The sequence below is a fragment of the Schistocerca americana genome, chromosome 6, assembly GCF_021461395.2.
Source record: "Schistocerca americana isolate TAMUIC-IGC-003095 chromosome 6, iqSchAmer2.1, whole genome shotgun sequence".
NCBI lineage: Eukaryota > Metazoa > Arthropoda > Insecta > Orthoptera > Acrididae > Schistocerca > Schistocerca americana.
Genome location: NC_060124.1, coordinates 611061605 through 611075465, shown reverse-complemented (window position 1 = coordinate 611075465; position 13861 = coordinate 611061605). Strand labels below are relative to the sequence as shown.

Sequence of the window (13861 nt, the reverse complement as noted above, 5' to 3'; positions counted from 1 at the left end):
TATCCATATTCTCAATGTTGATATTGACACTACTCTAACGTAACATACTTCATTACATTGGTTTCGAGATCGAGACTCGGTTCGTTATTTCATTCGAATGGAAGAGCAGATTTTTTCGAATCTACTTACAATCGTCGGAAAACATATTTTCTGGCAAGACACAAGCATGAGGGAATCAATAAACCCGAGGGATAGGTTTATATCTTTTATATATATCTTTTACACAAAGACTCGTAATAGAAAAACTTCAAATTTGGGTTTACTTCGTTACATTCATTGACAGTCACGCTAAGATTTCTCGCTACCGGAGAAACATTCATTCGTTGGGCTTTGTGAAACAAGAACTGGACAAATATATCATTTATAATAAATGACATCGACTTTTTGATATAATAATCGCATTAAAATAGTAAGAAATCCAACAATTTTGTAGAAAACAAAAAGCGGAAAAGGTTCTTGCAACTAGCGTGACGCGAATCTGCTGCGTTTCATTTTATGATTTAAAACGCTGTAAACTACACTACAGTTTCAACATGCTGACTGTGACTAACTTATACAGTGTATGATTTGTAAAGAATTTTAAAGGCTGTAACTACAAATGTCATTGTCTGACATCCAGCTATGAAATCTGTACCAGTGGCGACGTGCTTCTGATGAATCATCACTGTACCGTAGCATTCGAACTGTATCCTTTCATATCACACAAGTTGTAGCGACAGGCCTGTAAGCTTAATGTAACAAACCGTACTTAAAACTATGAGTTTTCGATGGACCCTCAATGTGCTGGTGCTTTGAAATAGCATTTGTTCATATCACGCTATGATATAAAAATCACCAAAAACTCAATTCTACTCCATCTGACTAAACACAATATCGAGACTCCCAAGCTTTACTTATAGCGTAAAACTTTTGCTCTACCTCACTGCGCACGGTCCTTTCCACGAAGCAGAGCTGTGACGCGGCAGGTCCTTCCTTTGACGCTTCGCACTGCAGTGGAGCCTGGAGTTCCGCGGCTCCTCGTCCACGAACGCTTTCACGTCCCATGAGAGGACTCCTGAAGGGAAGCAGCAGCTGAGAAGGGAGTGACGGGAAGTTGTAACCGATACCCCACGTTACTCAGTCGGTACGTCGAGCAAGCAATACAGGAAACAAAGGGGGAATTTTGAAACAGAATTAAAGTTTAGCGAGAGGAAACAAATCGCCCGAGAGGTGCTGACAATAGTATAATAATACCAGAGATGAAAAGAACTTAGTTAAAGTTGATCTGACTGAATAATGTCTTGAAAACAAGTTATAAAATAAACATCGGAAAAAGTAAAACACAGGTAAATGAAAAGAGTTGAATTAAATCAGACGAAGCCGAGGGAATTACAGTAACAAATAAGACATTAAGAGTAGCAGATGAGTTTTGGTTAGAAGAATAACTGATGATGCTGAAGTAGAGAGGATGTAACGTGCATACTGGAAAAGCAAGAAAAGCATGTTTGATAAAGAAAAAATTGTTAACATGGAATATGAATTAGACTGATAGCAATTCCTTCGTGAAGATATTTCTTCCAGATCGCAGCCTTGTACAGGAATGAAACGTACACTTTAAAACAGTCCAGGTTTTACTACAGAAAAATGCAAAACATTAGACCGGTACATAGCGTTACCAATGAATGGACAGTGACTATGAAAGATCTTTATGACACAAATTGACTAAAACGAGGGATCGGTTGATGCGAAACATGCTGACGCGTTTACGCATCGTCAGTTTGCCAGTACAGGATAAGAACTGTGGGAGGATAAGAACTGTAGAGGAAGAGCGAGAGCAGCGGTCTGAGCAGCGAGCAGGCAGTCAACAGAGCTGCCTCTGACCTCCCGCAGCTGCAGTCTTACGACGCATTCTCCACTCGGCCGTAATGAGTTTCGGTAAGCGACCACAATGATCTCCTCAGTGCCATCCGGCATTGGCTCCGAAAACCCAGCTTGCACTTTTTATACATGGAATTCTGAAAGCAACCAGATAGGTGTAGTATAGCTCGATTTCCAAGAGGCATTTGACTTAGTACCACACGGACGCTTGTTGACGAACACAAGGTGCAGTGAGATTTCAAACGAAATTTGCGAATGGGTTGAGAATTCCTGGTAGGAAGGACACAGAATGTTTCCTCGGATGGAGAGTCATCGACACACTTAGAAGTAACTTGAGGCACGTGGTGGGGAAGTGTATATTTATGAAAAAGGTTCCACAAATATTCAGTCGGATCTTGATAAGATTTCGAAGCAGTGACTGATTGACAACTAGCTTTAAATGTTGACAGATGTAAAATTGTGCACTAGTCTACTATCAATGAGTCAGTATTAGAATTAGCTAATTCTTACAAACGCGTAGGTGTAACAATTTGGGTGTTATGAAACGTAATTGTCACAAAGGCTCTGTCACTGGTAGAGCAGGTGCGAGACTTGGTTTGTACTTCCTCCTTTCATCAATCAACTGAAGTATTTCTTCTGTTACCCATGGTAACGCCCATATCGAGGTAAAGTAACTCAACGTCACTTTTTCTAATTATACTTTTATTATTGACACGATGGTACCATTTACAGGATGTAAGAAAAACGAGTGTTCAAACTTTCAGGAAGCATTCCTCGCACGTAGCGGAAGACAATACGTCATACGGCCACGGGTCTGGGAACGCATTATTTCCGCGTTAGACCTCATTTCCTACTTCTCTCCGTAATCACATTTATCATGGGAAACGCACAGGAACGGGACGTACAAGCATTATATAAAACTGTTTTTCGCAAGAAATGTGTAAAATACTCACTCGGTTACAGTGTGCAACACCTTCGTAAATGAAATGTTCAAAATGCCCTCCGTCAGCGAGGATGCAGCCTGCCGTCGCACTGGATCCCCCCCCCCCCCCCCCCCCTCCCTCCAGCCCGCCATTAAACACGGCCAGGCAGTGTGCGCGCCGCGCTTTTCGCTACTCGTTGAGCACGAGGGCGAGCTCAAAACTGATGCCTCCGAATTTTTTATGTGAAAGCTCGTAACGCTTATTAAATAAAACAAACGTTGTCAACACTCTGTCCGCCTCCGTAGCTCAGCTGAGCGATAGCGCCGCTTAATGCAGTACGAAGGACCCCCTCTCGATTCTCGGCCGGGTCGAAGATTTTCTTTCCGCGGGGACCGGGTGGCGTCGAATAAAAAGACTCACACCAGGTGGGCGACCTTCTCAAAATGGGATTCCCAGCGAATACGCCAGAACACGTTATTCACATTCTACAGCTTTATTCTACGTGTCTACAAATTTACATACATCAAAAAGAGTTTTGTATCACCTCGGTTCCCAAAGTTCCAGAACCTGTCCAGAAAATTGGAATAGAGGTCAACATAAACATCACTTACGCCCTTCTTGGTCATGAAAACCACACATTGCATGTTCGACCACCATACAGCGAGACCTTCAGAGGTGGTGGTCCAGACTTCTGTACACACCGGTACTTCTAATACCCAGTAGCACATCCTCTTGCACTGATGCATGCCTGTATTCGTCGTGGCATACTATCCACAAGTTCATCAAGGCACTGTTAGTCCAGATTGTCCCACTCCTCAATGGCGATTCGGAGCAGATCCCTCAGAGTGGTTGGAGGGTCACGTCGCCCATAAACAGCCCTTTTCAATCTATCCCAGGCATGTTCGATAGGGTTCATGTCTGGAGATCGTGCTGGCCACTCTAGACGAGCGATGTCGTTATCCTGAAGAAATCATTCACAAGATGTGCAGGATGGGGTCCGAACTGTCGTCCATGAAGGCGAACGCCTCGTCAATATGCTACCGATGTCGATGCAGTATCGGTCGGATGACGGCCTTCACGTATCGAACAGTCGCTACGGCGCCTTCCATAACCACCAGCGGCGTACGTCGGCCCCACACCACCCCAAAACAGCAGGGAACCTCCAGCTTGCTGCACTCGCTGGACAATGTGTCTAAGGCCTTCTGCCTGACCGGGTTGCCTCCAAACACGTCTCCGACGATTGTCTGCTTGAAAGCATATGCGACACTCACACGTATGCCAATCCCGAGCGGTCCATTCGTCGTGTTTTTGGGCCCGTCTGTACCACGCTGCATGATGTCGTGGTTGCAAAGATGGATCTCGCCATGGGCGTCGGGAGTGAGGTTGCGCATCGTGTAGCATATTGCGAGCAGTTTGTGTCGTAACACGACATCCTGTGGCTGCACGAAAAGCATTATTCAACATGATGGCGTTGCCTTTAAGGTTCCTCCGAGTCACAATGAGTAGGTAGCGGTCATCCACTGCGGTAGCAGCCCTTGAGCGGCCTAAGCGAGGCTTGTCATCCACCCTGTCTCTCTCTATCTCCGCCACGTCTGAACAACATCGCATTAGTTCACTCCAAGACGCCTGGACACCTCCCTTGTTGAGCACTCCCTGGCGCAAAGAAACAAGGCGGACGCGATCGAACCGCGGTATTGACCGCCTAGGCATGGTTGAACTACAGACAACACGAGCCGTATACCTGCTTCCTGGTGGAATGACTGGAACTGATCGGCTGTCGGACCCTCCTTCTAACAGACGCTGCTCATGCATGGTTGTTTACGTCTTTGGGCGGGTTTAGTGACATCTCTGAAGAGTGAAAGGGACTTTGTCTGTGATGCAATATTCACACTCAACCTCTATCTTCAGGAGTTCTGGGAACCAGGGTGATGCGAAACTTTTTATGATGTGTGTATTTCTCATCATAGTCACCTCAGCGACGAACACATTTCTCCCAACGAGAAACAGGATCGTTGATACTGTCACTGTAGAATGAGTGATTCGGTTGACGGAGCTATAACCTCACCCCTGTTTGCACCGCTTAACTACTGCCAGAGATACGCAAACAGGCGGAATATGGCCCTGCTGTCGGCAACGCCTGTATAAGACAACTGTCTGGTGCAGGTGTCAGATCGGTTACTGATACTGCAGTGGCAGATTACCAACATTTAAAGCGAGTTTGAATGTGTGTTATAGGCGGCGCGCCACCGATGGCACACAGTATCTCCGAGGTAGCGTTGAAGTGAGAATTTTCCTGTACGACTATTTTACGAGTGTACCGTGAATATCAGGAATCCGGTAAAACATCAAATCATCGACATCGCTGCGGCCGTAAAAATATCCTGCAAGAACGGGACGAACGATGACTGAAGAGAATCGTACAGAGCGAGAGAAGTGCAACCATTCCTCAAACTGCTGCAGATTTCAATATCGGGCAGTCAACAACTGTCGGCGTACGAACCATTAAACGAAACATCGTCGATATGGGCTTTCGGAGACGAAGGCCCGCTCGTGTACCTATGATGACAGCGTGACACAAACCTTTACGCCCCGCCTGGCCCCGTCAACACCGACATTGGGCTGTTGGTGGTTGGAAACATGTAGCCAGGTTGGACGAATCTCGTTTAAATTTGTGTCGACAACCTCATAAAGACATGAACCCTGCATGTCAACAGGGGACTGTTGAAGCTGGTGGAGTCTCTGTTATGGTGTGGGGCGTCTGCAGTTGGGGTGATATGGGTCCCCTGACACGTCTAGATATTCCTCTGACAGATGACACGTACGTAAGTATCCTGCCTGATCACCTGCATCCATTCATGTCCTTTGAGCATTGCGACGGACTTGGGAAATTCCAGCAGGACAATGCGACACCCCACACGTCCAGAATTGCTACACGGTGGCTCCAGAAACATTCTTCTTAGTTTAAACCCTTCCGCTGGCCACCAAACTCCTCAAACATGAACATTATTGAGCACATTTGGGATTGTTGCAACGCACTGTTCAGAAGAGATGTCCACCCCCTCGTATTCTTACGGATTCATGGACAGCCCAGCAGGATAATGGTGTCAATTCCCTCGAGCACTACTTCAGACTTTAGTCAAGTCCATGCCATGTGGTGTTTCGGCACTTTTGCGTGCTCGCGGCGGCCCTACACCGTATGAGGCAGGTGTACCAGTTGCTTCGGCTCTCCCGTGTAATGCAGATATTGAGAACAGGAAAAAAATTCGGTGGTGTTACTTTTCAGCGCGCCCTCGTATTTCAGACAAGAGCAATTTCAAGTCAGGAATTCTTTGGTTTCTTCTTCAACAAGAAACCACCAATCCTCCAGTTCCAAACTCCATGGCAATCAAACCGTATTCAGTTGGAAGTTACTGGGCAAAAGAAAAGAGCTGTTGCTTAACCAGTTAGGAATTACTAGGTAAACGTGCACGTTTCAGAAATCCATTTTTGTACGATTCAGTTGGAAACATGGAACAATTCACAGTCTAACGTCACACAGCTTGCAACAGTAACCCGATTCCTTTTTATAGATTCAGAAGACAATTATATTCGTCGCAGTGATTTACTTGCATAGCGAAAGTGACTGCCATCTAGTAACCGAAAACAAGAAACAAGCCACCCTGTGCAAAGGAGCGGCAGGTCTTACGGAAGCGATGCTCAACACAGTCTGGCCAGAATCTTCACATGTTTTATACATCTGCACCCCTCCCTCATTTCTTTAGCCGCGCGGGGTAGCCACGCGATCTAAGGCGTGCTGTCACGGTCCTCGGTGCTCACTCCGTCGTAGGTTCGAGTCCTTCCTCGGGCGTGTGTGTGTGTGTGTGTGTGTCGTCCTTAGTCAGTTTAAGTTAGACTAAGTAGTGTGTAAGCTTAGGGACCGATGAGCTCAGCAGTTCGGTCCCATAAGACCTTACCAACACCCCCTTTTTAGTGAAATACAGTCTTCCGCTTCTTCCGCTCCTCCCCCTCCTCCTTCCGCTTCTACTTCGTTCGCCCTCCCTTTTCTTTTATTTTTCTCTTGTTGTTTCGGCCTCACCCGGGGGACAAGGGCACAAGCCCTCCGTCTTCTGTCGTCCCACATGCAACCCGCCCCAGGCTTCTCCTCTTGTCTTCACACGTTCCTTCATCATAACGGTGCATTTGTTTCTCGGGCTTCCTTTAGGTCTCTTGCCTCCTACATTCATTTCAAGAACCTGTCTCGTCATCCCGCTAACTCCCATTCTTGTAATAACCCTACACCATCTTAATCAAGTCTTTTCTGTGGTCTCTTGTATAAGCTTTTATTTCACTACTTCTTTCGCCGTCTCATTCATTCTTTTCTTATTAGTCCTGTCCTACTTATTTGAAATTTCATCTCGCAATCGTCTATCCTGCTCACCTGCATTTTTTCGTTATTTACGTTTCCGACGCGTTCATGATCACTCGTGCATAATATGCTCGGCATAGCATTTAAAACTTTCTGGGAGGTTAAAACTTTGTGCCGGACGGGAACACAGTACTTATCTGCCAAGGTGTTACAAATCATCACATACTCCGCTGCAGAGTGAATATTCATTCGGTATAACATTTGTTTATATTTTGCTGGACCGTCCGTGCTCTGCACGTGGGTTCTTTCACTGGGTTCTTTCAATGTGCCAGCCTTCCTCTTCCGCGAATCTCCTCGTTATACATGCTGCTGTCTTCTGCTATGCTCCCCCGGGTCTTGAAACTTTCCACTTTCTTTAGTATTTGACCTCTAATACTTACATTCGTTGATGTTCTCTTCTGTTTCCTCACTGTCTGAATCATTTCACACTTCTCTGCATTTAATTTGAATCCTTAAATTCCCACCACTCCCTTAGCCTTTCCGTTCCCACTTCTTCTCCATTGGGTCGCACCATTAGTCCATTGCAAACACCATCGCTTTCATACTTTCATCTCATATTTGTGCTGTGATTCATGTCCCTATGCGGATGAACCGCATCTGTGGCGAGATGTAGAGGGGATAGCATTGTCTCTGTGAATACTGTTACATTTATAATCGTGGTTATTATTATGCTGTATTGGAGGAGAGGGCTGTGGCTTAGGGTTCCATAAGTAAGTGCCAAAATACAAAAACTAACTGAACAAAAGACGTTTTTAATTCTTTGCACCAAAGCTTGTATTTATTCATTGGTTGATTAGCGCCAACCTTTGCCAATGGAAAATTTGGAAATTTGTGGTAAGGTCTTATGGGACGAAACTGCTGAGGTCATGGTCCCTAAGCTTACGCACTACTTAATATAACTTAAACTAACTGACGCTAAGGGCAACACACACACACACACACACATGCCCGAGGGAGGACTCGAACCTCCGACGGGGGGAGGCGCGCGGACCGCGACACGACCCCTAGACCGCGCGGCTACCCCGAGCGGCTTTGCCAGTGTTCAGAAGCTTTCTACCGAAGAGAACAAAGTTCTTTTATGGCTGGATGCGTCGAATGTGGATAACAAAGGTATCGGTAATAACATGGTCCAGATGGTAACTACTTACGTATTTTGTGTTTGGTATATTTTCGTTCTTGTTCTTGTACAGTTCTGTTTCTGTCACCACATTTCAGATGCAGCTGACGTCTGCGTTGTAACATGTCACAATTGTAGCGACACCTTGCTGTGGTGCGCCAGAGTGTGAGAGCAGGATGCAGTCGTCTTGATGGTGGTTCCCCCGTACTTCATGTGCAGAGCGCCTCTCCTTAGAGTCGGCACGCGCATTTTCTCTGCCATGTTTCGACACATGCTTGTAGTTTTGTTTTTGCAGTGTGTTGCTCGAGTCAGCCCGAATAAATGCTGCTTATCACGTCTTACATGCGACGCCATATGTCACTTTGTTTCCAGTTATAAAAAAGTTATTTTTAAAGCCGAATTTTACGTGCCCACTTTACAGCGCGCTCCGAACTTAGGCTAGTGCTGTATTTGTTTTATCGATATGTGTTAACAGGGACAGCAGAACGTGTAGAATAAAGAGTACTGCAGCAGTGAATGAGCAGCGCTGCTGCATGCGGGTAGCAGCGAGAAGGGATGGCGGTTATCGGCGACTCGATTTCGGTTACCGGTACATCGGTTCTTTCTCCGTGCAAGTTTATCCCAGCTGTTAAGAAACATACGATTTTCAGATTTTTATTTCTGGTCTTTCCTGTCATTAATGTAGTTTCGAGATACAGAGACTCAAAATATTAAATTAAATGGGCAAATAAAAGAAAGCTTTGTCCATCCAGCGTTTGCTGCTTTCTTGAAAGGTGGTAAGTGGTTGAATACTACAAAAATCGTCTGTATTCTTTTATTGATTCTAACGTTTTGAAAATCTGCTCGAAACATCTTGCTGTAATGGAGGATCATTCCACTCATTAGAAATATATGGTGCTGAAGGGTGGAAAGTGAGTTTGAGGTACTCAATTTTTCGTGTTAATTTGTCCGTTATTAAGGGCTACAAACAGATAAACGCATATTATGTAGACACAGGCAGCAGATCATTTACTTATATTCTTATTGTGTACTATGAATGAACTGTTGTTAAGTTTTTTATTTATTACTGTTACCATAATTTACTTACTAGTTTATTGTTTCGTAGAAATGGCAGACAAATATTTAATCTTTTAAAGCTGATCAAGTACAATACTTCATTGCTACGTCACTTGGTAAAAATATTTCCAGACTAGTGTTGGTGCCATTGTGCAGTACAACGACGTCTGTCGAGGACAGTGACAAACTACTGGTTAGACGAGGTGTCGGCACATCTTGAACACTGGGCGCACACCCGATCCTTCAGCCACGTCACACGCCAATGGGAACGCTATTGTCGCAGCAATTCTCTACTATTTCTTGTGCCAGGTGTTCGTCACTCGTTTGTTATCAAAACGGCACCAATCGCTTTTCCAGTTCTCTACAATAAGGCAATATTTGAAACCACTGCAAATTTTACGAATAAAAATTATTCCTTTTTTAAAAATAGGTTTATTTAAAAACAAAAATCTTATTATTGCTGCTACGGTTAATTGATATATAAATTGATAATCGGTTATTAGTAAAATATTTAAAAAAATCTGTTATTACCGAGAGCAGACACGTACCGAAAAATTCCGCTACCGGTTCTAAGTGGTCGGATGTTTCCGTCACTGGCAGCCAGTTCGCGCAAGCGCCGTGCGGTGCTGTCGCTGCCGTGTTCTCCTGCACCTATTAAGACATATCGATAAAGCGAATATCGATTGCACTAATTTGAGGCCGCTGTATCGAAAGGACACGTAATACTCCACTTGGAAATAATTTTGCCTCTAACGGGAAACAAATCGAAGCGGATCATCAACAATGGGTGTCGTCTGAAAGATATAATGCGCAGTATTTGTCTGGGCTGACTCCAGCTCGCATTTCAAAAAAGAATATACCACCTTAAAACACACGGCACACCTGTCCCGATTGTCTGGGAGAGATGGACCACTGCGACTCCCATTTGCAGGTTAGTGAGGTCGGTGTCGATTTTAGGTTAGTCTCGTGCCTAAGTATATGTCAAACAAAACTGCATCAACATTGTGCAAACCAAGCTTTAATTCTAAAATTATGTAGCTGCACAATAAAACTTTTCGGTTTATCATAAACGAGAAAGAGATTTTTTCCAGAAAAATTTGGAAATTTGTGCCGAGATGGTCCCTAGCCTTACACACTACTTAATCTAACTGTAACTTACGCTAAGGACAACACACACACACACACACACACACACACACACACACACACACACACCCATGCCTGAGGGAGGACTCGAACCTCCGAAGGGGGGAGCCGCGCGAACCGTGACAAGGCGCCATCAGACCGCGCGACTACCCCGCTCGGCGATTTCACCAGAAGTAAGATGAAAAGAGCAGCAACACTTTTTCACCAAATTCGTTCACAGTCCCGAGAGCTGCGTTAGTGGTCTGCCTCACGCCCCGTGGCCCAACCCTCGCGAAGTCGCCGTGCCTGCCTGCCTGTGCCTATGCCTGTTGTCGTGGAGCTGTGTCGCTGGAGCCGCCGGCTGCGCTGTCTGTGCAGGTGACGGTGGTGCTCAAGGACGTGAACGACGCGGCGCCCGAGTTCATCTCGCCGGGCGAGGTGTCGGTGGCGGAGAACACGCCGGCGGGCACGGTCGTGCTGGCCGTGAAGGCGGTCGACCGCGACGAGGGCCGCAACGGCTACGTCGAGTACTCGCTGGTCGCCGGCCCCGGGGGCGGCGCGGGCGACGCGGCGCGCCTCTTCTCCGTCGGCGCCACCGACGGCCTGGTCAGTAGCGCGCCGCCCGTCTGCCCTGCTCGGTTCAGCCACTTATTTCTTCACTCTTCACTATTTTACACGTGTCATTTATTTCTATCAACCTTTTTATGTACGAGCTGTGTTCAAAAAGTAGGGTGACTTTATATTTTTATAAAAAAATATTTATTTATTCATCAACATTCGTGTTGTCCACTTCAAAGTAATCCCCCTCAAATACGACACACTTGCGTCAACGCTTCTTCCAATCCTCGAAGCGCTTCTCATAAGCACTTTTTCGTACAGCCTCGAGTACTTCCAGCGATGCAGTTTTTATTTCCTCAGTCTCTGAAAATCTTCGCCTTTCATAGGTCTCTTCACTTTTGGAAACAGGAAAAAGTTGCAGGGGGCCAACAAATCCGGCGAATATGGTGTCTGAGGCACATATTATCGTATTGTTTTTGGGCAAAAAATCTCTTACGAGCAACGATGAATGAGCAGGTGCATTATCGTGATGTAAAAGCCATAAATTCCGGACGGTTTTCCGCATTGCTTCTCGCAAACGGCGCATAACGTCAAGGTAATACTCCTTATTGACCGTACGACCTCGAGGCAAAACTTCATTTTGCACAAGGCCACGGTAATTGAATAAAACAGTGAGCAAAACTTTGACATTTGATCGAACTTGGAGCGCTTTTTTTCGGTCTCGGCTCTCCGGGATGCTTCCATTCGCACGACTCGGCTTCGGCTTCGACGTCATAACCGTAAACTCGTGTTTCGTCACCAGTTATGACCCTTTTGAGCAAATCAGTGTCATCATCGACGTCATTCGAGATCTCCTGAGCGGTGCTCGTGCGACAGTTCTTCTGATCAAAATTGAGAAAGTTTTGGAGCAAGTTTCGCTGACACACCTCTCGTGCCCAAAACATCCGAAAAAATTGCACGGCACGAGCCGACTGATATCCCAACATCCTCAGCAACCTCTCTTACGGTAATTCGACGATTTTCCAAAACAATTTTCTTCACAGCTTCGACGTTATCTTCTGTTGTTGATGTGCTGACGCGTCCAGAGCGAGGTTCGTCATTGGCATCTTCTCGGCAGCTTGTACCACTTGTAAACATTTATTTTACTTACAGCAGACCCACCGTAACCTAACCTAAAAACCATTCTCAACATTTCAAGTGTTTTAGAGCACTTGATTCCATTTTTCACACAAAATTTGATGCAAATTCTTTGCTCCATTGCTGTCAAAAACAAACGAAATATGCTGTACACTTACTGTGAACATATGTTCGTATCATGCGTACTGACATAACAAAACAAAAAAAATCGGTAATCGAATGTACGTTGCCCGCGCTATTTCAAAAGTCACCTTACATCTTGAACAACCCTCGTACATGAAATTTCTTGTAATCAATGTTATTGTTGCTATTGTTGTCTGCAGTCTGTTTTAATGCACCTCTCCGTTGTACTCTACTCTCAGCAAGCACCTTCGTCGTTTCCAAATAATTGTTGCAACCTACATCCTTCTGAATCTCCTTACCGTCTTCATCTCTTGGTCTCCCTCTACGATCTGCCCCCCAATCACACACACACCTCTCCAGTACCAAATTGGTGATCCCGTCATGTCTCATGTGTCCTACCAACCGATCCCTTCTTCAAATTGTGCCACAAATTTCTTTTCTTCCCAGTTCTATTCAGCACCTCCTCATTAGTTACGTGATCTACCCGTCAAATCTTCAGCATTGTTCTGTTGGATCACGTTTCGAAAACTTCTATTCTCTTCTTGTCTACACCGTTTATCGTCCATGTTTCACTTCCACACATGGCTACACTCCGTACAAATAGGCTACTTTCAGAAAAGACTTCCTAACAATTAAATCGATATTCAGTGTTAGCAAATTTGTCTTCTCCAGAAACTCTTTTCTTGATATTTGCAGACTACATTTTACATCTTCTCTACTTCAGCCGTCATCAGTTATTTTACTGGCCAAATAGCAAAACCTATCTACTACTTTAAGTGTTCCGTTTCCTAATCTAATTCCCTCAAATTTTCTCGATTTAAATCGATTACATTCCATTAACTTTGTTTTTCTTTTATCGGCGTTCATCTTATATTCTCCTCTGGAGACATTTTCCATTCCGTTCAACTGATTTCCCAACTTCTTCGATGTCTCTGATGGAACTGCAATGCCATCGGTAAACCTCAGAGTTTCTTTTTCTTCTCCGTGGACACTATTCGCTGTTCCACATTTTTCTTTCGTTTCCTTTACTGATTGCTCAATGTACAGATTGAAGAACATCAGGGATAAGCTACAACAATGTCTCACTCCCTTCTCAATCTCTGTCCCCTTTCACGCCCCTCCACTCTTATAACACTCATACAGTTCCTATACTAATTCTAGTTAGCCTTCCACTCCCTGTATTTTGCCCCTGTTCCCTTCAGAATTTCAGAGTATTCCAGTCAACGTTGTCAAAGCTTCCTCCAAGTCTACAAAATCTATGAAAATAGGTTTCGCTTTCCTTAACCTGTCTCCTAAGAGAAATCTTAGGGTCATTATTGCCTCACATGTTCCTACATTTCTCCAGAATTCAAACTGATCTTTCCCGAGGGCAGCTTCTACCAGTTTTTCCATTATTCTGTAATAAAATTCGTGTTAGTATTTTGTAGCCTCGTGTTATTAAACTGATAATTCAGTAAAATTCACACCTGTCGCACATCTTTCTTTGGAACTGGAATCCATACATATGATAAAAATCGAGCGAGGTGCTTGGGTGGTTAGCACACTACATTCGCATTCGAG

General features: G+C 44.9%; 1 protein-coding gene across 1 annotated transcript in view; it reads left to right on the top strand.

Moving 5' to 3' along the window:
- Positions 1 to 13861, top strand: part of LOC124620348 (cadherin-related tumor suppressor-like) — a 202423-nt gene that overhangs the window by 163572 nt on the left and 24990 nt on the right. Inside the window, exon 6 of the mRNA XM_047147022.1 lies at positions 10862 to 11020. Within this exon, the coding sequence (XP_047002978.1) occupies positions 10862 to 11020 (159 nt within the window). The remainder of the gene's footprint in view (positions 1 to 10861; positions 11021 to 13861) is intronic.